The 24,937-nt window shown below is 41.8% G+C and overlaps 1 protein-coding gene across 4 annotated transcripts in view; it reads left to right on the forward strand.

The window, feature by feature from the left end:
* The window catches only part of RGL1 (ral guanine nucleotide dissociation stimulator like 1), a 55,130-nt gene that overhangs the window by 7,714 nt on the left and 22,479 nt on the right, over positions 1–24,937 (forward strand). For 2 of the 4 annotated variants that reach the window (XM_038143883.1, XM_038143886.1), the window contains exons 3-4: positions 13,477–13,685; positions 18,965–19,042. In XM_038143883.1, coding sequence (XP_037999811.1) covers positions 13,477–13,685; positions 18,965–19,042 — 287 coding nt within the window. Of the gene's footprint in view, positions 1–1,647; positions 7,572–12,394; positions 12,445–13,476; positions 13,686–18,964; positions 19,043–24,937 lie in introns of those variants that run through there. The other 2 variants (XM_038143885.1, XM_038143884.1) reach the window with 2 other exon arrangements.

Raw genomic sequence — 24,937 nt, forward strand, 5'->3', positions numbered from 1 at the left:
GGTGCACCTGTGTGAAGAAGCCAGCACAAAGTAGTCAGATCATGGCTTAGCCCCTCGGAGACAGGGTTGTTTTGTGTAACAGGGGTAAATAAATGCTAACTCGGTGTGGATCCTGCTCTTCCTTGCCTTTGCGTAGTCACTGCGTAGTGTCTTGTAAAGCAGGGGCAAAAAGTGTGTGATGTCTTAGTGTTAATACCACATTAAGATAGTATCAGAGACTGTGAAAGATGATTCCTAAAGGGAATTGGAACCTCATTCCTGAAAGGTTGAGCAGCTCACCAGCAGTTCTCAGTCTCTGGGAAGGTGTCATGGTTTGCTTCTGCAGTCTCCCAAAAGTACTTTTGCCTTTGATTCACCCCAAAAAGCACTATGTTCAGTGGCCAGACAAGCTCTTCAGAAGTGACTTGTAATTCTTCCTGGATGGTACACCAGCATGTAGGGCTCAACTATAGTCTATGTTAAGTTTTTAACCTTATGAAATAAGAATGTTATTGATTATGATGATGTGTGTTTCATTTTATTTTTTTTCTTTTCTTTTTTTTTTTTTAATTTAAATAAAGTATTAAAGCTATAGTGAGGAATTCTGTGTTTTGGATATGGAAATCCATTTACTATTTATGGAAATCCTTTTACCTTGGACCAAACTAAACTCATGCTTAAGTCTGAATACTGCACTTCAGTTTAGCACCATGCCACCAATAGGTGACAATTTAGGGACTGCAAGGAAAGAAGAAACATATCCATCTTTCACCCAATGACTTTCAAAGCATGGCTGCAGGTTTTGTCCAGACTGACTGTGTTGGATGTTGTAATCTAACACAGCACAGAAGTAGGATTGGGTGGGGATTAAAATTCAGCCTCAGTGCTGTGGCCTGGGTTTGGGAGATTCCCCTTTCATCGGGAAGGTGGAAAAGAGATGGGGAAAAAGTGTTTCTGGGGTGAATGTGACTTCAAAAAGGCTGGGGTTTTGAGGCTGCTGAAGGGTTTGAAGCATTAAAAAAGTTATGGGAGATGGATTAGCTGTCAGAGCTGCATGGTAATATTTATTTAGTGGCTTCACACTGTTATCACATGGATATCTTCTTCACATGTGACACATGCAGTGAGGAACAGCTGCTTAGCAAGGCTCAGCAGCACATGGAAACAATTTAGGACCAGAAGTGAATAAATTAAAACCACCTGGGGAGAAGACCTGGCCTTCTGAGAGTCCAGAGTTCTGTGGAAGCATTTGCCCCCCATGCAACAGCAGTTGTGAAAGGAAGCTCGAATATTAAGTTACAGCAGGGGAGGGGGGAGTGAAGTAAAGCTTAGAAAATACTCTTAGGGAGATGACAGTAACTCCTCACTCGTTCTTGGTGCTTGTTCCCTCATCTCAAAGGTAGGAGAACTAGAAGGGGGATCCACAAGTGGAAAGGGGTTTGGAGACACCAAAAAGGTGAGCAATGTTATATTTGTGTCTTGGTGCAACTGGGGCTGATGTGCAAGTTTTACAATAAATCCTCATAGGACTGAGGCTCCATTCTGGCAATGAATAGGAGGATATAGGAAAAGCCTTCAAAACAGTGAGTGGAGAAGGGACATGTTATCTCCAGAGTGGTTTTGAAAGCAAGGGAGGAGGCGGGGGGGGGGGGGGAGAAATTAGTGATTTTACATTGTGTGTAATTAACCTGAAGGGACTTGCTGCTGGCAGAGTAATCGAGTCCAACCAAGTCCAGGAGGATTCAGAGAAGATTGAACATTTATGTAAATAATGAGAACAAATATATGAGATTCAAAACACAAGACATTATTTTTTGTGATTTAGGGATGAAGCAAACATGTCCTGCAGCTGAGAAGAGTCTTTTCCTTTAGGCTTGTTATTCTGAATGTTATGTGTGTTATTTCTTCACCTTCCTCTATAGCATCTGGTTAGAGGAGGGAAAACCTCTAGTTTAGTTTAAAATTACAATTGTTATGTGTGGCTCTTTATAAAGTTCTGGTTTCAATTTGTTTGCAGCAAATGTTTAATGAGGGAGAATAAGATTGAACACAGGTACTTATCAAAAGAATCATGAGGACTTTAATGCCCGGGAGGTGTCAGGGCCATACTGCCACATGGTACAGGAGTTGGGTGTGGGCTGGTTTTCCAGCAGCCCTGCTACCTCCTCCTGGTTCAGGAGAACTCTGGGTGCTCAGATCTTGCTCTTTTTTTATGTGTGTAAAGCAAAAGTTTGCATCTGTGCAGTTTTAGACTCTGCAAAAGTAGGAATTGTGTGGGTTGCCCTTTGCTTTCCTCCATTCAGCTTCACAATAGCTACTTCAGTAATGAGGCAGCTTGAGCAGAGCAGGGTACTCTACATATGGGCTCCTCGGGCATTTTTTTGTTTGCTTTTGTTGTCACTTCCAAGCATTGTGCTGAAATATGTAATGTTCTACCTACTGTAACCCTTCAGGCCTTTTCTCAGATCTGTGTGCCACCATGGGACCTCTGAGGGTAGGACTTTCAGCAGACTTTTTTCTGGCCTCTCACATTTATCTCCATTTAGTTGCATAAACCATCTGCTGCACATCAGAATGTAGCTTGCCTTCAGCAGCTTTGGCAATCAAAAAGAGATTTTGGCAGCTCCACCTCAGGTGTGAAGCTTTGTGCCACTTTGCATGGTGACATTTACTAGCCTTTTGCTCTTCTGGGTTGCAGACTGATGGAGTTCTGACTTTTTCCTGTGCCACCTCCATGGCTGTCCTGCACAATGCTATGACAGCAGCCACCAGTGCTGCCCCTGGGCCACAATGGCACTAAGGAGGTGTAGGCATTTCAAGTGCTTTTGTGGAGTAATCCTGTTATTATAGTGTATTTCATCTATTTTTTTTCTCTTATATTCTTCCCATTTTTTTTGGTTTGAAAGCAGTTTAAAGGATTATTTTATTTTCCCCTCCCACCCCCTCACCTACTTTGTACTTTCTCCCTACGGAGACTCAGCCTTTCTTCCACTCAGCAGCTGTTTTTTCTGGGGAGTGCATGGGCTCTCTGTGCAAGTGAAACAGCATGTTTTTATTACTAAGTGGCATTCTCCATTGAAAGATCTCAGAATGACTGAACAATATGGAATGACTGAATGCCTTGAGATAGCCCCTGGCCTTCAAACTGGAGACTTGTGGTAGATCTCATTAGACTGCCAGATCCCAGTGGCTCTGTGTTAGTATCTATAAATCCTAAAGCAGAAATGGACCATCATGTTAGAGCTACCTAGGGTTTTATTTCTTTCTAAATATAGTTCATGCCCCACGCAAGCTTGCATGTATTGAGTAAATGGAGTTTTTGTTTTGACTCGAATTGAGTGCAGAATGTCCTTCAGTTGTTTAGAGGATTCCTGTGGATAGAACTTGTCAGATGAGGTTCACAACATTTCAGAGATGTGTTGGTGTTGGGATGCAAACAAGTCAGTGCACTCTTCTGGATTAGCTGTTGTCTTCAGTGCAAAATAAATTAATTAACTAAATACTCCTGAGGGGCACTTGAAACCTGGCTTTAATATTCCATGCAAATACAGCAAGAAAATTATTATGAAGGTATACCTCTGCTTTTGTTTGCTTGGTTTGTAGTAATCCCTGGCTGTACTTCTGATACATTTTGTGTTTCTTAGAGTAGAAACCCTTTAGGGCAGGGCTGGTGCCTTTGGTTTGGAGATGGCAGCCCATTGTGCTGCTGTTGGAAATGCCCCATGAGTAACAGCAACGTGTTTCACTTGGAAGGCAGATCTTAGGCCTTTGCATTCCTTCCATGGAGTGCTTCGGATTGATTCTGGCTGTGCTCCAGGCTCCTGGCTCTCTGGAGCAGAGAAAATGTGAATGAACTCTTGCACACTTACTTAAAGCATGAGGCTTGCATTCTTCCTGCAAAAACAGGCACTTTGTTCAGGAAAACATCAGGTGGTCAGAGAGAACAGGACAGGGAAGAGCAGAAGTATGCTATTAACTCCTGGTGGGTAGTTAAACAACAACCCCCTCAAAAAAGAAGAAAAATCAAACCAGTGTGGACAACTTCTGATTTATCTGGCATTTTTTCTTTTTTTCTTTTTCCCTTTACTTGCAAGCTATACTTACTTTGCATTCTGACTCAGTACTTCCACATAATTATGTGTTTTGATTTATGTCCATTGCCTAAGGATTTCAGTCCAAGTGCAACACAGCGTTCTTAAACCAAAGCACAAATATCTGCAGAGGGTTCAGGGCCAGCTCACACTGCTTGTGCTGGGGCAGAAGAGGAGGGCTCACCCCTGGTGCTGCAGTTAGGAGAAGGCACATCTGTGTAGTTGCATGGTAGTTCAGTTGTCACAGCCTCTGTTGGTCCTGTGAAATGCAGGATTTCTCATAAACTACCTGTACAGCTGGGACAAGGATGTAGCCATGGCTTGCAGACACACGTGTGGCCAAACACTGTCACTCCCTGGCTCTGCAGGGGGGTGTGTGCAGGACAGGAACACCAGGGCACACCATGCTTCATCCCTTGTGGTGTCTAGATAATATAGTAAAAATGCAGTTTGGCCTGGACTAATGATTGAGTTAATATTTTTGGACTCTTTCAGCACATAAATAAATATTCAAGCTGGTAACACTTAATATTAGGAAACATTAGCTTCCTATTACTGCTTTTTCTACTCAGACCCCACCCTGAAGAGGCCTCTTAGTTTCAAAACAAAGGGTAGTAAAAAGCACAGCCATGGAAATGAAGTTTATAATGCAGTTTAGGTATGTTTCCATGCTACAAAAGTGGCTACTGACTGCTAACCCATTTCTTCTTAAAAGCTTAGAAAAGTTTGTCATTAGGGATTGCTCACATTATTAATGATAATTAATTATTATGAGACATGTAACAGCATTTCTTGGGTATTTGTTGTTCCACAAAAATACCTTCTTCAGTTTATTTAAAAATATGAATCAGTCTTCTGCTAAATATTTTCTCCTCTGTCAGAAGGCATGTCATCTCCCCTCACCTACAGGTTTAATTTCCAACTATTCATACTATTAGTAATTTATCACTCTTGCCTTGTTGCTAACACTGGATACAGTGGCAGTTTACACTGATTTCCTGACTCGGTATAAATTTAATTTCTGTGTCTGCTTGAGCAAGCTTTACAGTGTGAAAGGAAAGCCAACAATACAATTAGGATGAATAAAAGCATTTTGGGTTATGTAATATGCATTTGTGCTACTATTATGCAACAGAATTATTACTTGTGGCATCCTTAAATCCATTTTCAATTTAGCACTGTTGCCTGCCTCATACAGGACCTTCTTTGTTTCTACTGACTGAGCAGAAAGTGATGATGAGCTCCATAATTAATTTAAATTACATTTCTGGAAGGAGGTAAAAAATAGTGTGACTTGTCACAGGACAAGTATTCTGTTGGTAGTCAAAAATCATGATACCATATGAAATCTGTCTGACTGTGTTAGTGGTAATATCAATCATCCCCTCTTTTTGCTACGCTTGGTATTTATTAAAAAATGACAGCATATTTCAGCATTTTTCATGAAAGAAACATGGCAAAGGGCTTTGTTGGCCACTGTTTCACAAACATTTAAATAATAGCTTTTCTCTGGCATTTCTTAGGGTAGGCAGAGAGTTGTCATTTTTAACATCAAGGCAGCTTAGAAATATTGTGTATAAATGCAGAATTTGCTGTGCTATGAGATTGAACCTGTCAGTATTTGTCAGATGGCAGGTGCACTGTACCTATCCCTGTAATCTATAATCAGAATCACAAGAAGCTGTTTCAGACTCAAGTGAAAAGTTTGAGCTGCCACCTTTTATACTTGTTTTCTTTGCTCAGCACCTCTTCTCCCTTGTGGTTCCCTGTAAAGGTTCCTGGGTGCTTTGGCACTTCCAGATTTCCAGGGCAGAGTGGAAGCTGTGAGAGTGTGGGGAAAGAGGAAGAGGAGTTAGATAAAGCCTGTGAACAGAAGCAGTAATAACTGTTTCTGGGGCAAAGGGGAGCTGCCCCAGCTGCCTTTACCTCCTTAAGGACCTTCTGTAATCCATACCTGGAAAAGCTGTTAGTAGTTTTCACAATTAATCACTTGCTTTACGCAAGTCCCAGGTGACTTCGTAGAGCTCTTCTCTCAGGGAGACACTGTGTAACACTTCCTTTGGCTCCAGAAGTCAAAATATTTTAGAAAATGAGCTGATTGTACAGCCAAAATGGGCACTAAAACCCATTTCCTTGCCTTCATCCTGGTGCTCTGTTCACTTAGCTGTTTATTATTTTAAATATTTATTTACTGCTTGGTTTGGAGATTGGGCATTTTGGTGTTTCTGGGCACTGAAGAGAGGAGGATACTGAGTTTTACAAATAATTTTCTTTTACTACAGAATGGCTTTGGAAAGATACTTAGTATGGGACACCTTTATTTACTGGATTGTAAGAGTGTTTGTAGTAAATGTCATTTGATGACAGATGTACCACCAACCATGTAAGATGCACATGACTAAGAGTCTTACCTGACTTACTGGTTTCTTTTTCTTGCTTTTCAGTTTCAAATTAGGAACTTGCTAAGCTTCAGTGTCCAATCAAAACCACCACAAGGAATATTTCATAATACAAGTTATGAAAATAATACATCCCTGGCATGCCTGAGAGGGTACAGGGTTGTGGTGAACTGCAGATCTGTGGAACACGACAAACAGAAAAGAAACATCAATAATCTGATGATTCAGGTTCAGTTAGCTCAATGATGACACTGAGTCAGAGGAGAGAAGAGGGTGAGAGGCCTTGTATTGGTTTTGGCAAAAGTCTTCCGAGCAAGAGAGGTGAGAGGCAGGATGAGAGGGAGCTTTTTGTAGGTAGGAAGCGACGAGAAGGTAAATGCATAGATTGTACAAGTTAGAGATGGAGATCTGGAGCTGCTCAGGTGATTTTTTTCTTTATTTAGAAACCTTGTATGCTGCACAGTGAACCTCCTGGGTGACTTGATTCTCAGTGAATAATATGGCTATGTTCCTTGCTGCACAGATGCTTCTGAGTGGGTAAATTCAGAGCAAGAATTTCTATGTTCCCAGGGCTGGATAAGATCCAACATTTCTAAGGCCTGCACAGAGCCATTTTAACCTAGACCTCTTTGAAGATTCAATTTATAATGCACTTGCTAAAACTCCTTTAGATGCATGCAGGGAGAGGCGATTTGTGAATTTGGCTTCTTTACTTTTGCTTAGATTTATGTAGAGCTGGTCCCACAAAATTCACCGATACCCAAATGAGTCAAAATTTGCCTCGCCTCAGAAGGTGTGAGAATGCACAGCTCAGCACCACGGAACTTATTTCTTGTTTCTTATTTTCCCCAGAGTGACTTTAAGTAGCTGCAAGGTGTCTGAGTGAAAAGGTTCTGACTGAGCAGCAGCATCTGTGTAAGAGGCTTTTTTCCTTTTCTCTTTTTCCCCTCTAAATCTGCCCCACAGCTTTTGTGACTGTTTGCCAGCACTGCAGACAGATACCAGCCAGGCTGTGAGCTTGGAGGAGAAAACAAGAATGCCTTTTGTGTCATGATCATGGAATTAATTGGTCCTGGAAACTGTGGATCGCTGCCAAGAACGGGTATTTGTGCGGCAAGAAAGGAAAAGGGCGGAGCATTGGAAATCCAGGAATACCCCTCCTTTTTGGAGCTTAGGAAAGAGTTCATAAACTTATTTTGGCTTCTGAGTTTGGTGCAGTCAGTATGCAGAATTCTGGTTTTGTGTGGGTGTTTTGGTGTTTCTTTTTCCTTTTGTTTGGTTTGTGTTTGTTTGTTTTTGTTTCGTTTGGTGTTGTTTGTTTGTTTGGTTATTTAACAGTATTCAAAACGAGGAAATGAGAGTTATTGAAGTGGAGAGAGTTCTGTAGAGAGCTCTGGCGTAATTTTATTTCATTTCATTTCCAAGTGCACTGTAGGATAAAAGCATCTGCCTTTGTCTGCAGGACATCCGCTGCTGGCCACCCAAGCCCTGCACTGCCAGCAGCGCTTTCCTAGCCTGGAAATTCTGCTCCAAATTCACAGTTTTGCCCCTGCAGCCTGTTTTCTGTGCTGTGAGCGGGGCACAGTGTTTTCCTAGGCTGGAAATTCTGCTCCAAAATCACAGTGTTCCCCGTGCAGCCTGTTTTCTGTGCTGTGAGCTGGGCACAGCATTTTCCTAGGCTGGAATTTCTGCTCCAAATTCACAGTTTTGCCCCTGCAGCCTGTTTTCTGTGCTGTGAGCTGGGCACAGCATTTTCCTAGGCTGGAATTTCTGCTCCAAATTCACAGTTTTGCCCCTGCAGCCTGTTTTCTGTGCTGTGAGCGGGGCACAGTGTTTTCCTAGGCTGGAAATTCTGCTCCAAATTCACAGTTTTCCCCATGCAGCCTGTTTTCTGTGCTGGCAGCTGGGCACAGAGCCTTCCTAGGCTGGAAATTCTGCTCCAAATTCACAGTTTTGCCCCTGCAGCCTGTTTTCTGTGCTGTGAGCTGGGCACAGCATTTTCCTAGGCTGGAATTTCTGCTCAAATTCGCAATTCTGCCCATGCAGCCTGTTTTCCGTGCTGGCAGCTGGGCGCAGCGTTTTCCTAGGCTAGAATTGCTGCTCCAAATTTGCAGTTTTGCCCATGCAGACTGTTTTCTGTGCTGGCAGCTGGGCACAGAGCCTTCCTAGGCTGGAATTTCTGCTCCAAATTCACAGTTTTCCCCATGCAGCCTGTTTTCTGTACTATCAGCTGGGCACAGAGGTTTCCTAGGCTGGAAATTCTGCTCCAAATTCACAGTTTTGCCCCTGCAGCCTGTTTTCTGTGCTGTGAGCGGGGCACAGTGTTTTCCTAGGCTGGAAATTCTGCTCCAAATTCACAGTTTTCCCTATGCAGCCTGTTTTCTGTGCTGGCAGCTAGGCACAGAGCCTTCCTAGGGTGGAAATTTTGCTCCAAATTTGCAGTTCTGTCCCTGCAGCCTGTTTTCTGTGCTGACAGCTGGGCACAGAGCCTTCCTAGGGTGGAAATTTTGCTCCAAATTCGCAGTTCTGTCCCTGCAGCCTGTTTTCTGTGCTATCAGCTGGGCATAGCGTTTTCCTAGGCTGGAAATTCTGCTCCAAATTGGCATTTTTGCCCCTGCAGCCTGTTTTCTGTGCTGGCTGCTGGGCACAGCGTTTTCCTAGGCTGGAAATTCTGCTCCAAATTCTGCTCCAAATTCACAGTTCTGCCCATGCAGACTGTTTTCCGTGCTATCAGCTGGGCACAGCGTTTTCCTAGGCTGGAAATTCTGCTCACATTGGCATTTTTGGCCCTGCAGGCTGTTTTGTGCGCTGGGTTCCGCAGGTCCCTGACTGTGCCGGGCCCTCAGCGCTGAGGGCGGGCGGGGATGGGAGCGGCCTGGCCCCAACCCCTTGAAATGCTTGTGACTCTGATCAGGTCAGCCCAGGCGCTGCTCTGTGGCATTCTTTGGGCAGAATCCGCACTTCTCAGAGGGTTTTTTTTTTTTGTTCGGCGGTCATGCGGCGGAGCTGGGAGTCGGTGCAGATGAATGTCAGCTGCTGTGGGTCCGTCTGTCTGTCTGTCTGTCCGGCAGCCGCGGCGCGATCCCGCTTCCTCCGCTCGGTTAAAAACTCCATCGAGGGCTTTGTGGGAAGGAAACGCTTTGTTGTCACCAAAGTTGTTAATGTCTTTGCAGTTGTTCTTTACTAAAATACTTGACTAAGACAGCTAAACAACTTCTGTTCATCTGTCTCGCTGTTTTCTTGAGTGATGTGTGTCTATGTGTTAAATGAAGGGTGTTTCAGGCTTTTCTCCTCTTAAACTGACATTATGGATGCTTATATTTGGAGATATATATATTTGATGCTATGTATTTTTATATATATTAAAATATATAGCATATATAAAAATATATTTTATATATATAAGCTATATATATTAAAAATATATTTTTTTTTTCAAGTGCAGTCATTCCACAATTTGATTTTTTCCCCCCTTTTTTTATTTCCCCCAAGGATGGGTGTAGACGTTAAAGACGTATTGGAGAACCTGTGTGTAAGGAAGCAATGTGAAAAAAAATAAGGTTAAAATCACAAAGAGCATCTGATTTCTATTTTCAGATTCATATTTAGACAAACAGTGGCAATCTTGATTAGAGTGCTTTGAGTTGATGTACAAGTTAATGCACTTCAGGCACTTTTATTCCAGCACAGGGTGTCTGTCCAGTAAGTTAATAAAAACAGAGTGGAATACTCTCCATCTGGAAAAGCTGTAAGTTTCAAGGAAAGTGAAAAGCTTTAAAGAACCTGTCAAAATTGGTAAAAATGCATTTAAAGTGCTAGTTAGATGCTCCTGAAAAAAACCTGCAGAATTTCGGATAAAACAAATCTGTAGTGGCGTGGTAATGTTTCAAATGACTGAGCCTGAAGTATATTTGCCACCTCCTCTTATTATTGTTCATCCCAGTTGTTTTAGTATTTTTTTCCAATCTGCGTAATGAAAAACAATTAGATTGACTTCATCCCACCATTCTCACTTCCAGAATCTCAACAGATAATATTTGCATTGGAAAAAAACCTGTGCAGAGCAGTGGGGGTTTTTGGGTGAAAGCAATTCTTTCCAGTGATATTTCTAAGACAATGACTGCAGTTCAGTATGGCTGTTTGGGTAGCAGCCTGGTTCTGTACCGATCAGAGTTTTAACTTTCCTTTTTATCTTGAGTCTCTGATCCCTCTTGCTAGGCTGTAGCATTTATTTGGGCACTGGTGGTGTTTAGAGTTAGTCTGTATTCCCAGTGGAGCTTAACAGGTAGTGTTGGCAGGAAGCTTTTCAGCCTGGATGTGTTTTGGTGTGCACGGAGCTCTCCTTTTTCAGCAAGAGCTGTGTACGTAGGTAATGTTTAATGCTGTAGAGCTGTAAGATGATCACCTTAAAGACAGTGGGCCCCTCTGAAGGTACAGCATTGCCAAGGGCTAGTAAAGTTGTTGGAATTACACTACATCAGTACGCACACAACCTCAGAAAATAAGGATCTGCAAGTACATACCTCCATTTAATCTTTCTGTGTTTGCTTTTGAAAGCAAACTGTCTGTCTTGTTGGTAGCTGCTTGCTCATCACTTACACTTGCGGATTATCAAGGTTACAGTCTGTTCCCTGAAAAATCAAAATGAGACTTTAAAAGACATAAATCAGAGTATAAAATGCCATATCTGTGAATTTTAGAGGACTGAGAAAATGTTACCAATGCCCTGAAATGTTGATGTCTGTGTTAGACCACTGGACATGGTCCTGAAGGAGACAAAGAGGAGCTGGGGAGCTTTTTTTTGTTCTTTGGGTGTACAAAACAGTGCAAAACTGGTGTCATTTGTTGGTACCACTAACAGTGCTCACTGTGCACCCCTGTCAGAAATTGCAGACAGCTTTAGGAGCGTTTTTTCATGGCAGTGAGTAGAGTGTTCCTCTGAGCAGAGAGCTCTGAAGCAAACATGAAAACTCCTTTGCCTTTGGGTAGCCTGCCTGTGTCAGTGAAGAGATGCCCTCTTGATTAAATCCAGACTGAGCAGTTTCCTGTTAGCCTGAAACTCAGCCCACAAGGTCTTGTTCTCAAAGCCTGTTATTGAGCTTGTCTGCCAAGTCCCTTTTCCTTTTAAACTTACAGGCAGAATTGCTAAAATAATACAAATACAAGCAATCCCAGAACTCTCACGATGATTTCTAGCAGTCTGATGTTTTGCTGACAAAGTTTTAGATTTTTCAGAAACTGGGTTGGTTTTGTTTAAGTTTGGTGGGATTTTTTTTTGGGTTTTGTTTCTTTTTAACATTCTCCCAACATGATGTCTCAGGGAAGCTGTAGTGTTGCAATTAATGGAAAATTTTGTGCGTGTATCAGTCTTGGAAGCAGATTCTGCCCTTGTTTTGAATATACTAACATGGGAGAATGAGAGGGTTTTATGTGGAATATGCCCATAAACCACTGCACTGTGAACGGGACAATCTGCTGGATCAAAAATTAAGAGTTAAATACAGTGGTGCAGACTTTCTTCCCTGTCTGAAAGTGGTTGTATTGTGTAACTAGTTCTTTTCAAAAGTGTATCACAATTGTAAGATGAAGAGTTAGCAAGAAAATTGAAATTTTTTTTTATGCAACCAAGTTTTGCTTATGGAAGATTTGAATGTAAGAGAGCTACATAGGGGTGACAACATATCCTGTTAATAATTTTTCTGTAATGACAGTGTCATATGTAATTCCAGATACAATTTTAGTTCATTTTTATAATTCATATATTTCCAGATGCCCATTTAGGTCAGACACATTACAAGTTACACACCTTTTAAAGATCCATGGAACAAAATGTAGCAAAATATTCCCTGTCTTGTCTGTTTTGGTTTTGTTTTTTGTTTTTTTTTTTTTTTTAAATACAGACAGTAATGTATTTTAATGTTGCAGCAAGGGTTTGTTGGCGCTCATGAAGCTGGGAAATGAGATGGCAGAGCTTTGTAAGTAATATTAGCAACAGAACTTTAGAATGATGTTAAAGACATCTATATTGTTTAAAACTGAAAAGGATGTCTATTAGAAACAATTCCAAAGCAGTGGAGGGTAGTGATGTAAATAGGAAGTGGGTGGGGTATTTCTTTAAATTATCTTTATTAATAGATTATTTTTTTCCTTTGTGTTTTGTCAGTATCCCGAGCCAGGGTTGGTAGTGACTGTCATTAACATGCTGTCCTTGTGCCCTCACTGTCAAGGTGTTTGAGTAAATGTTGGACATTTTTTATTTATAATCCCATTTTTTATCCCACATGCTTTACAAAATAGAGTCACGAAAATACTTTTCTGAACTGCCCTCTAACTAATTAAGGAAATGTTCTTTCAGACTCAAAGCAGGCTGTAAGCATTTAAAGCAAATGCTGTTTAAAAAACATACCCACACACAGTCCCAAGCCCTAGATTTATGGACAAATATTGTGCCAAGTGGAAACTCTTAAGAGAAAATTGGAATGTTAGGATGCCTTGTTTGCAAAATGAGTTTGACACCCTCCTTGCAAAAGTATCTTGAAATGTTTTTGCACCAAATGTGTTCTGGCCTTGGATTCTGTGTGACACCCCAAAAATGGTATTTTCAGCAAGGGAATCACAAGTGCCAGTGCTTAAGTTATGGTCAGTTTTTGTGTTTATTCAGAAGTTAAGTGAAACACTGAATTATCATTTCTATTCCCTTCAGTAATGCTGCTCTTTGTGAGATGATGGATTGTCTTTTAGATGATAATATATGGTGGAATCATGACTTAACTTGATAGTGGTCTCACTGTAAAATGTTTTTTTGAGCACGACAGAAAAATGTTTTAAAATAAAGTTTCTTAAAAAATCCATTATTTGATACAGCATTTGGTGCCAGGACAGCACAAAAATTGACAAAAACATTTAGTAACTGGTGATGGCCAATTCCTGTGCAAAGATATGATTTAATCTGTGTCGGGGATCTGTCTCCTGTCTGATTTTTTTGTGCTTTTTGTTTCCTTTTGTAGGGTGAAGGAGACCAGTTACCCCCAGAGCACACTGTCAGACAGTATGAAACATCCAAGATCAGGGCTATAAAAGCTGGAACTTTGGAGAAACTGGTGGAGAACCTTCTCACAGCTTTTGGAGATGCGGATTTTTCCTACATCAGCATCTTCCTTGCAACATACAGGGCCTTTGCTTCTCCCAGGGCAGTGCTGGAGCTTCTTCTGGACAGGTAAGAGCCACTGCTGTGGAAATTTCCAGTGGAAATGGACCCATCATTTACATCACAGGGGAAAGGAACTTCTTGCTTGCTCTTAGTGGGCATGGAATTAATAATCTGTTGTCAAGAATACTTCAAAATCCAGAATTTCAGCATAAAGATCCAGTCTATAAATGCATTGCTGCTCACATCCCAACGCTCATCAAAGCATAGGTAAGGAAAGTGTGCCATGTCTGGCTGCTAAAGAACCCAGCTGGACCAACACAGCAAAATTAATTCAAGTTTCCTCCAAAAATCCCAACAGAATGCATGTGCTGCAAAGTCACACCTAGAATAGGTTCCAAAATTTTGTTGGATACCAGTGTTTTTAGACCGATCTCTCCTATTTGGAGGCAGCTGATTCAGAGCAGGGATTATAGAAACACATGAAAGAATTTGCTCTCCTGTTGTATTGCATCACATGAATATGCAGCCATAAATTTCTGCAGACAGCCCAAGAACTGCTAAATGTTATAAGAACAGCTTTTATGGTCAGACTGTTAAATCATGGCAGCTGTGTCTGCATAAATGCTTGGGACACACAGCATTAGTTTCTCACCCTAAATTCTAACTGAGACATGGCTGGGTCAGGGGTGCTCTTCTTTTGGGAGTGGCATATTTGTTGCACTTTCACAATCTGTCATTCACAGAAATGGTTGCTCTGGCATGAAGTAATTAGAACAGAGAAGGGGCACAAGAGCTCCTAGGGTTTAATGTTCTGCTAGGGTTTAATTTTGTACTATCTCCCATTAGGTAGATAAGGAACAAGGCATTGATAAATTATCTGTGCTTTTCTTTTCTGTCTGGAAATGATAGTCCTGGCTGCTTTGTAGGAAAGCTGTGTGGCTCAGTTAGTAAAGATAATAATAATAACCTGACAATCAGGTAAGCAGTCAGCTGAGAAAAGAGCAGCCGTCCTGGAGAGCAGCCTTGGTTACAGTTACATTGACTGTTCTGTGCTTTATCTCTCAGTCCATCCCAGTTCTGGTTCAGAATGTGAGAAATGATAAAAATTGACAGTGGATAGGTACAAGAATATAAAAACATTGAGGCTCTAAGGAAGCTGGCCCTGCATTCCTCCTCTCACACTGATTTGAAGAGATTAAAATGTCTGGAGAGAGCAGGAAAGCCCAGGAGAACTGTCTCCATAGAACAGCTCTTTTCTGAGCCCAGTTTTGATCTTGCTGGCTTGTGTACCTCTCTGAGCAAGTTACAATATCCCCTTCAGAGGAAGGGGCTGCCTGATCTTGTCAGCATCATCCCCAGCCTTTTTTAATACATGAGAGGATCCACAGGAAATCCTAGGAGGTTACACTTCCTTCCCTTCTCACAAATCATTGGAGCATAGTGCTTAAGAATGCATGGATGTTTCTCTTGGCTTTTTGTGTATCATGGATAGTCTAGAATTTTATGGCTTGGGAGACAAATATAGATTAAATTTAAGCTATAAAAATTAGAATGATATACATGTAGCTGAGGAATATGGACTTGTGAAGAAAAGCAGATGTTATAAGAAAAAAAATTGAAAAAAAAGATGGATAGTAATTGATTTTAACCAGCTTGGTTTTCATCTCTAGATTAGTTGAGAAAAAGTAGCCCAGAGCCTGCATTTTTGCAACTTTGTTTTTAGTGATACCTGTTAATAATCAGAGTGCAGAGGCTAAAATGGGTGTCAGTGCAGAATTTGTGTTTTGTTTTGTGTGCCTGTGAAGTAATAATGAAATAGGCAATCTCTTTAAAATAAAAAACAAAGGCAGCACAGTTTTGGCATTTGTTGGCAGTTTCAGTTTCATCTGAAGAGTTTGAGCCCTGTCTCTTATTCTTGGGGATAGAGCAGGGTTGTGGAGTAAGGGAACAATGAGAAGTGCTGAGCTCTCTGAGTTTGGTCCAAGGGAGAGCAGTGATGTGACCTGATCAAAAAAGGCCCTTCCAGCTTTTTACGGGTGAGCAGCTCCTTGGGAGAGAGGAGGAAACAGCATCCACGTCCTTTGCAAGATATATTAGTTTGTAGGGACATACTCACTGAAAAACCTCCTCCACAATGGATTTGTGGAAGCTGGATCACCCTCAAGCCCAGTGCCTTCAGTTTCTGCTGGGTTTGCTGTGGATGCAGTGCTGCAGAATTGTCTGATGAATGTGTTAGACTTAGACAAACCCAGCTCACACAAAAAATCCTGGGAATCTTGGGGAAATGTGCATGTCCTGTACCCTAAGTGTGTGGGGAAACCTTCTGGTCGTTTGTCTGCTGAGTATCCTGTCCAAGCAGTACAGTGCTGACTGAATTTGGGGCAGGAAGCATTTATGGTGTTCAAAAGCTGCTCTTCCTGAGTCAGGGAAGCAAATAAAAAAGTGGATGCTGTGCTTAAGAGAAACAGTTTCAGAAATCTGACTGTTGCATTTTTAAACTCTTTCCTCCAGGATTTCACATTACCCTTTAGCTTTTGATTAAATTAGAGACAGAAGCCCGATTAATTTTTTTAGCCAGATTCAGCCTGTAAAGGTTTTCTTTTAAGATAGATTAGAAGTCACTAGACAAAACCTTGAGCACAGACTGGTATGTTGAGTAGTGAGTGGGATGACTTGTGTTCCCAGAGCTATTTAGCAGTAATTGAACATCCACATCCCTTCATGGGAGCTTGGTATCCAAGTGCAGCAGACAGCTTTGGAAATCTGCCAAGCTTTTAACACTGTACATTCTGATATTCTCTAGTTGTTTGGTTCAAGGGGGCATGGAGAGTTAAAAGAAAAAGATCCTGGTGGCATTTTGATGTAGAAGCCTTCCATGGAAGTTCTTGGAGGGAAGGAGAGCAGCTCCTCCTGGCCCTGGGTGTGGGGATACAGAGTGGTATTCCAAAGTGTGATGGAAGCCAGAGGTGGTGAGCTATCCACATGAGGTTAGAAGGAGGCCAAATTCCTCTTTTCCATAATGTATTTTGCCCTGATAACCATGCTCCTCAGAAGTGGAGCTGTGCTGTGCTTGGCACAGGCACAGAGAAAGTAGCAACCAGTCCCTGTCTGGAGCAGTTAACAGAGGAGGGAATTGAGACTGTTTGGTGGGAGAGCTGGAGCTGGGTAATGACAGTGAAGAACGAGTTAGATTTATGTTTCCCATTCATTCCTTTTGCAGTAGGATGGTCTCCTGCAAAGGGTAAATGGAAAGGACAGGAGGCAGAGGGGAGTATTGAAGGAATGGGTCCTGCAGTAGCAGAGCCACACGTTTTGGGACAGCGGCTTTGTGATGTTTGATTCACTGCTGTTCCTGTAGCATCTATGATTTCATCTCTTTTTCCTTTCTATCAGGTGACTGGTCTACTCAGCTAGAGAAGTGATTTCACTTCCATGACTCCATGTGTGTAGGATTCAAACCACCTTATTTTTTCCTGAGGATCTGGCCTTCCAAATTGCTTTTTTTCAATGCTTACAAGCTTATTTAGGGTTTTGTTTGGGGCTGTTGCAGACCACCTTTCTTTATTATTTCTGAATTATTCAGAGTGTTTTCCTCCCTCCCTCTTAACAGAGATGCAGGGATGCATTTTCCACTCTGTTTTCCAGTATTTGAACATTCAGTGTTACCCATTACATTCTGGTCTCATTTGCTTAGTCAGTCCCTTTGAGTGCAGTTTGTAACTTCCCAAATGCCAAGCAAGGCTGAATAGTTCTGTGAGCTACAGGATCCTTTTGTTTCTCGTGTCTCTTTTTGTATGCAAAGCATTCCTACAAGGCTGGGCAGTGAAAGGCTCTTTGTCCGGGAGCTGGTGAGAACAGAGTGCTGGAAGGCTGCAGAAAGGCTGTTCTTCACATCAGTTGTGTTGTTAACTCCTCCTAACCCGTATTTAATGACCTGGTGTTCATGGAGAGATGAGAGATAGGCAGAGATTTACATCTGGCAACATGAGGAATCGTTGTATCCTCCAGTTTTGCGCAGAAAACTGCCTCCTCTTCATTGCCATCTTAAGGATTTCTGCTGTAAAACTCAGCTTGTGTCTCTAGTGGGATTTAAACACAAGTGCCTGATGTTCTGCAAAGACATATTTAATATTTCACTCGATAGTAGAACAGTGACGTTGGGACTCATCTCAATAAGTTTTCCTCAAAAAAATTAACTGCAAGTTTTGAAAACTGAATATAAAAATCTAATTTTTATTTAAATAAAAAATTCCTTGGCAGGGGAGAAGTGCATTTTACCTACTTGCTATGATGTGTTCTTGGCATCTTACAGAGTAGATGGCAGTGGAGAGTGAAATCCTCTCCCTTTAACAACAGGTCTGTGATCCTTATATAGGAAGTCTTAGACCAATACTTGAGGGGAGCATAAAATTACCACCACTTCCATCCATTGAAATGTTTTTGGATGAGTTTGTGACAGTTCTGACACGAACCTTCAGGACACAGCTCACTGTGTTCTCTCTGTCTGATGTTACCAGGTTGTTATAGCACAAGTACTTAAGGATGCACTTGTTTTAACTCTTCAGATTAATTGAGATGTGTAAACTGAAATGGATAAAATCAGCTTGTCTTATTCTGGACAGTGAGTAATTGTTCACCTTCATTAAACCTGCCTGTAGGGAGCCCTGGAATTCCTCATGGATAATGATGGAGCTGTATATCTGAAGCAATGGGCGCTCCCGCTGAAAATGAAGTGGATGATCCTGCCTGCAAGGCACAGGGTTGTGCCTTCTAGGGAAGAGATTTCCCTTTGGCACTATTGGAGCTGTGCCCATGGCTCCCTCTTTTCCAGTGGTGTTTCCACAGCGTTGTCGTGGGCTTTTCTCACTAACATGGGGAGTTTGGGCACAAAGTGAGCACTTGCCACCTAGGAAACCTTGAACTAGCACTTGGAGCTGTTAGGAATGGCAGGTGCTAGAGACACAGAAGCTGTATTGGAGAAGGTGGTTGTGTCCCAGTCTCTTTGCACACTGGAGTATTGCCCTGGGAAAGGATGGAGTGAAAACAGGCAAAAGGATCTTGGAGCTGTGAGCAAAGACACAGTTTTGGTTGGTTCCTCCTGTGTGCAGGCTGCTTCATATAATTTAACAAATTAGGTTGGAAGATCCTGGCTGTTTCTTTAGGATTTTTTCCCTCCTAAATGAAATAATCTTCAAGGTCCTTAATTTAGCACACCTGTTAAGATTCCTTGTAGTTTGAGCTGGAAGCACTTTGCAGTTGTTTATGGTAATAAACATTAATGATGCTATTTGGGATTTTGCTTTTATTCACTAGAGTTTCTTCTAAACATCCATCTCCTTTTTCAGGTTTGGAAACCTGGAGACCTCAAGCCAAGGAGAAGTGGCAAACCTGAATTCCTTGGAATCTGAGATGGTACTCAGGGCGTAAGTATGGATTTGCACTGTGGAGCAAGCCCCAGACAGGGTTTGGTCTTGGAGGAGGATGCAAGCAGCAGAGCTGTTGTTTCTGTTGAAAATTCACAGCACTGTTTGCATGCTTAAACAAGCTTGTGGAAAGGCCAAGTGCCAATTGTCTTGTAACATATCCAATAATACAATCCAGGCATCTTTTGCAGGGAAATTGTTTTGGAATTAAACATGAGATGAACACATCTAGGCCAACATTTGGCTGATTAAACAAACAAGGAGTGTTTGTTTCCTCTGCCTTATCTGTGGCAGTAAGTGGTTATTGCTTATGAGTGATTTTTTTTTGTCATTGCAGCAATGTCTGCAGAGCAAAGCTGAGGGTGACTCAGGCAACGTGTGTGCGTGGATCTTTTCTGTTAGTACCCTGTGATTTACAGTGCTGCTTTTAGAGTGAAATTTAAATTCTGAGGTCATCCTCATTTGCAAAAGAAATAGCAAAGCTGTTTTGAACTGCAGTTTAAATGAGAAAAAGGTGGTTTGGCTATCCTCCTAGGGTTTTATCTTTAGACATTGGGTGTAAAATGTGCCTTAGGTCATCAGCATTTGTACTTTGACATCTGTGGTTTGCACGCACTGTGGCATGCATGGTTATATTTGATTACAGAATGAAGATGCTTGATTCTTGTCAGCATTACTGGTTTTCTATTCCTCTTGCCCCATGGGACTTGACATAAGAGTTCAACCCTCAGTCTCCCTGACTGGTAAAATGTTTTGCTCCCATTTTGCCATGAGAACTGCTCAAAGAACAGCTGGTGGTTAAAACTTGGTTAGAGGCACCAAGGAGGCAGCATTATGTCATGGGTAGAAGCTATAACAGTCAGTGGTTCCCACACTTCCATCCAGACTGAGCTCTACGGTCTCTTCCAGCTTTGGGCAAACCGTTTGACATTGCCTGATCTCAGTCATAAAACGTGAGCTAAAGCTGTACCCTTCCTGCAGAATAGCTGAAGGATTTTTACTGGGGGTGAGGAATTAATTTCACCAGTATAAACCATGGTGGGATTAATCCCCCAGCAGCCTTTTTGTGGACCCAGAGGACTTTGATGATGAGATGGAGTGAAAAGGGGTGAAAGTAATCTTGATGTTACCTCTGTCACTTGGGCTTTGGGCAAAAGGCATCCATTTTGAATTATACCTGCAGATGAATGTGCCAGCAAATAACATTTAGTAGGAGAGTGTTTGTTTTGGTTTGTTTCTTTGTTTGTTTTAGTGGAGGTATTTCCTCCTGACATAGATACAGTTTACCAGCCTTGTCAGTTGCTTCCTTCTGCATCTGTGCTTTCTTCCCTCTTGGCACATAACTTTGCACAGCCAGGGAGGGACAAATGGGTAAAGCCCGTGGTCCTGTTCCTGCAGAAGCTCAACTTCTGATGAATTTTCTGACAGATTTTTCATTATTGTAGCTCAGAACAGCTGATTTTAATCCTTTGGCCTTCATAAGATAACTTTTATGTGTGAATTTGATATCTTTACTCAAATCCATGTCTATAAAAAGTTCAACAATGGAGTCAAAAAGTTGTCAGGCATCTGTACATGTCTAAACAGATCCCATATAAATATGAATTCACTTTCCTTCCTTAAAAATTTCCATTGCTTTCAGTTGCTCTGGCTACTTGTCTCTTAGGTATGATTAGTGGTATCTGGAAGGTGTTTGGCTTTGTAGTCCTGTTGTGAAACATGTACTTCTGGTAGTTCAGGTTTTCTCCTGTCTGGGATAATTCCAATATAATTGCACTTGCCCTCTTTTCTCATAGAACAGAAACATGATATAATTGTGCTCTTGGTTTTATATGACTTGGAGAAATAGGAGGAATCAGCAGTAGAGCCTTGTTATTTCTTGCCATTAACTCTGTATTTCTCAGAGGAAAAATATCTCATGGGGAAGCCTGTGGTCTGTGGCCAAAGACCTTCTGCATTCATCAGACTCCTGTTGTGGCAGCTCAGAGGCTTTAAAAAGCCAGTTGGGCCATTAGAATGGGATGCAATTTAAAGCATTTCCACTGGTTTGACACAAAAAATGCTGCAGAAGTTAAGAACCACTAGGAGGAGAGTTTATGACTCCTTAAGTACTTCATGGAGCCGGAAAGAAGGAGGGGTAGCAAAAACTGAGGGTATGTGTGGAAGGAACATTGTCCTCTGTGGTGCACTGTAATCCCACAGGTTACTGTCTTCCACATTGAAATTCTCTGTTCTTTTTGCACTTGTAGTATAGAGCTGTGATGTGTTTTGAGGAGAATGCCTGATGTATATGATGTATTTTAAAAAAAAAATTATGTGAACATTCTACACAGTGTTTGTGTACCTGCTTCAGTGTTTAGAACCTGCAGATCCTAAAGTAGGGCTTGAGCACATTTGTGGCACAGGCTTGTGAGAGGGGCTTGTGGGAGCTTTAAGCCTGCATTCTGTTCCCAGATCCTGCAGTGATTCCAGACTGCTGCAGCAATGTGTAGTTGTTACTGACCTGAGATCACTCCAGCTGTGTTCAGAAACATGCCCTCCTAGGGCCCCTTCTGCCAAGGGATTTTCTCCTCTTCACTTGAGCATCATTACTATCATTTCTTGGGCTGCTGGAGGGGTCAGAAAATTGTTCTTTTCAACAGGGATCTGACTAATATGAGGTTTAAACAAAGGTACCATACTTATTAAAATACCTTGGATCTTAGAGTCGTGAGTAAACTCATCAAAACCATGAAAAATTTTGTAAGCTTCAAACAACCTGCCTTTTTCATTCCCTATCAGCACCCACCTCAGCTTTTCATGTTCAGTAACTTGCTTTCCACTCTTCTCACTACTTTCACTCAGTTGGACAGTTTGTGATCACAAGTAACAGAAGAATACAGTCCAGAAAAGGTTGTATATTCCAGCTAAACATCTGAGTTAGATGGACTTGAGTCTGTGTTTCCAGAAATGTGGTGTTGTGTCTCTTAATTGCCTGATAAGATAGTTGAAAGGAGTAGCTTGCTTGACCCTCTACCTCCTTTAAGTAATTTTTTTGTTCTTCATGTTATCATATCAACAAGATTGCCTTGTTCTTTGTCTCATGCTGCATATTTTTCTGTCAAGGGGTGACAAACTTCCCTTCTCATTGTAGGTTATTGTTGTGTTTGGAGTGTTCTGTGTTCTCTGCCTGGTTTTTAGCTTTGGACTTCTGTTCACATTCAAACAATTGTATAACACACCAAAGGGTGTGACAATTCAGAAGGAAACCATATATACATTAAACACAAATTATTAGCATGATGAATTACATTAAAATTTAAAGAGGGGTAATAAAATTTCTATGATAATTCAGTTGTGTTCTTGCCTTTTAAATGAGGTTGTGTAGTTCAAATGTGTTGTTTGGTTTGTGTCACCCCAGAAAAGCAAATGAGGAAAGAAAGTAAAGCAAAAAGTAGTTCTTTCTCTTACTCATGTCTGATGTGAAAGCTCTTGGCATCTTATCAGGCAGAGTCATGGAAAACCTGAGTGGGATAATCACCTCCTGGAGATCTTCAGCACTTTTATGTATTCTGGGAAGGGCATCAGCAAGCCAAGCAACTGATGCAGTGTGGGGCCTTCAGTCCTCCCCAAATGGCCAAGTGTACTGCCCAGGAGACAGAAATAATGCTTTTGGTGATAGGACCTATCACCTGATGTCTCTTTGGAGCAGACCAGTTCCTCAGTTAACCCTGTTAAAAGGTTGGGTTTTCTGTGCAGGGCGATCTGTGGAACAGCTTGTGCCATTTTACTCCTCTAGGGAAGGACAGTGTTCATTTTGATTTCTGGGATTTTGGGTCCTGGGCAATCAGTCCACTTCTGGCAGATAGCTGCTCCCAAAGCACAGGCTCCACAATTTCAAAGAGGTGATGTGTTAAAAGAGCAGACACTGCTTTCCCCAAAGGCAGACACTGAAGACCAGGCTGAGGACTGGAACTGAGAATGGGAAGGCTTTATGTCCCAATGTAAAATATTGTAGCTGCTTGTACCTGCTGGGATTCAGTGGCTCTGCAGGATCCTGGGATGTCTCTGGGTAGAGTGAGGGTCCCAAGCCAGGCCATGGCACTGGAATCCCTTGCTGTGACAGGCCTGTGACACCTGGGGAGCTGAGGGAGTAGATCAAGGAGAGATGCTGAGCTGGCTGACACCAGTTTTAAAGATTTGTGTCAGTGCAGTTCCAGAAGGGATTAATTCCTGTCCAGACACACGAAAAGCTATCCAGGCTGGCAGTCCAGGCTTGCCTGTGGTGTTGCATTTGGGGAAGCCTAGTTTAATGTTAGCTGTATCTAGTTCCTTGGAGACCTTACTGAAAAGTACAGGAGTAGAAACCTGGGATTACCTGCAGGAAAGGTTTTTCAAGAGGCAGTCATGTTGCCATGTTGGTCTGTGGACTTGGACCATGATTATTTATTTGTTTGTTTGCTTTCCAGAGGTCTAACATTAGTATTGCCATGGCTTTTGAATCCTTGAGTAACAGCAAAAAGTCCTTTCAAGCTTCCTCTTGAACTACAAGGCTGTGGTTTCCTTCTGTTACTGGCTTTGGTTTGCTGGTTTGGAGTCCATTGTGCTGCTTTCCCTGAGATGGACAACAGGCCACAGAAGTGACTCAAAATACTTGGGGCTTTTTGCTTGTCTTGAATGTCAACTCATAGCTGCATCCACCTTATTATCAAAATGGTGGAATTTTTTTTGTTATTAAAACCTGGGATGTGACACAATTGAAAACCACAGACAAAGCACCTTGAAGCTAAACTGAAACCTTGTTTCATTTCACAGCATTTGCATTTGGGGGAAATAGTTGAAATAGAGGAAATTAAGGAATTATTCGGTGACCCCGTGGCATGTCTTGCATGTTCACCTCTCCTCTTCTGCATTAAAATAGCAAATACCCAAAACCTTCAATGTAGTACCACAGCATTTGGAGTTTTTCAGAGTGACAAGCAAACATTCTCCCATGGCTTTTTGTGCCTTGAGATCTTCCTGACCAAAACCCCATGTCTTTTGGTTCCTTCTGAACCAAACAGCCCCACTGGAAAACGATGTGCACAGTTACAGCACTGCAGAAGTAAAATGGTCTGAAACACTGTACTCCAGCACAAAAGACACCAAAGGAATGTGAGACAAATGGAAGAAAATTGACTGGAAGCTTCTGATGCCTGGGAAATCCATGGTGGGGAGCACTTAAAATGCATTTGGGAGAGCAACAATCATTCATTCCAGTAAAGCAAATTAAGCTCCAACAACATCAGAAACCAGTGTGGTTACATGAGAAGCAGAGTCAAACACAGGGCAGTGCAAGAGTGGGAGAGTTATGAAAACAACCAGAACTAAGTAGAAAAGAATAATTAGAAAGGAAAATAATGATTGGCATCTCAATTAAAACAAAGAACAGCAAGCAGAGCTTTTCCCTTAGCAGCTTCACATGTGTCCCAGCAAAAGTCTCCCATGTGTTACTGACCAAGTTTTTTCCGAATCAGACAGAGCTGATCATTTGCTGGAGGTCATCAGGATGGTATTTATAAACAAACTGGGTGTGAGAAGTCACCCTTGGGGCAGCCTTTTCTTGTGGTTGGCTTACATTTTACCCCTGATTTAACAAGCAAAACTGAGAAAATATGGATCATTTAATTTAGTCTGTGTGAGCAAGCCTGAGAGTTAATGCCTGGACAGTGGAGGAAAGGGAATAGCCATCTGTAATGAGTATTTTCTCAATGGACTTAAGTATGCATTTGGCAAATTATAGCTGGTTTTGTGCACATTCTTATAGAATTTTATAAGAAATTAATCATTTAACCTCCCTTTGCAACTGAGTTTCCCCTTATTCTCCTAAGTGTTGAGATTCACTTCTCATTCTTTAAGACATAATTGTGGTAGGAA

This window comes from Motacilla alba, chromosome 8 (genome assembly GCF_015832195.1).
Source record: "Motacilla alba alba isolate MOTALB_02 chromosome 8, Motacilla_alba_V1.0_pri, whole genome shotgun sequence".
Taxonomy (NCBI): Eukaryota; Metazoa; Chordata; class Aves; order Passeriformes; family Motacillidae; genus Motacilla; species Motacilla alba.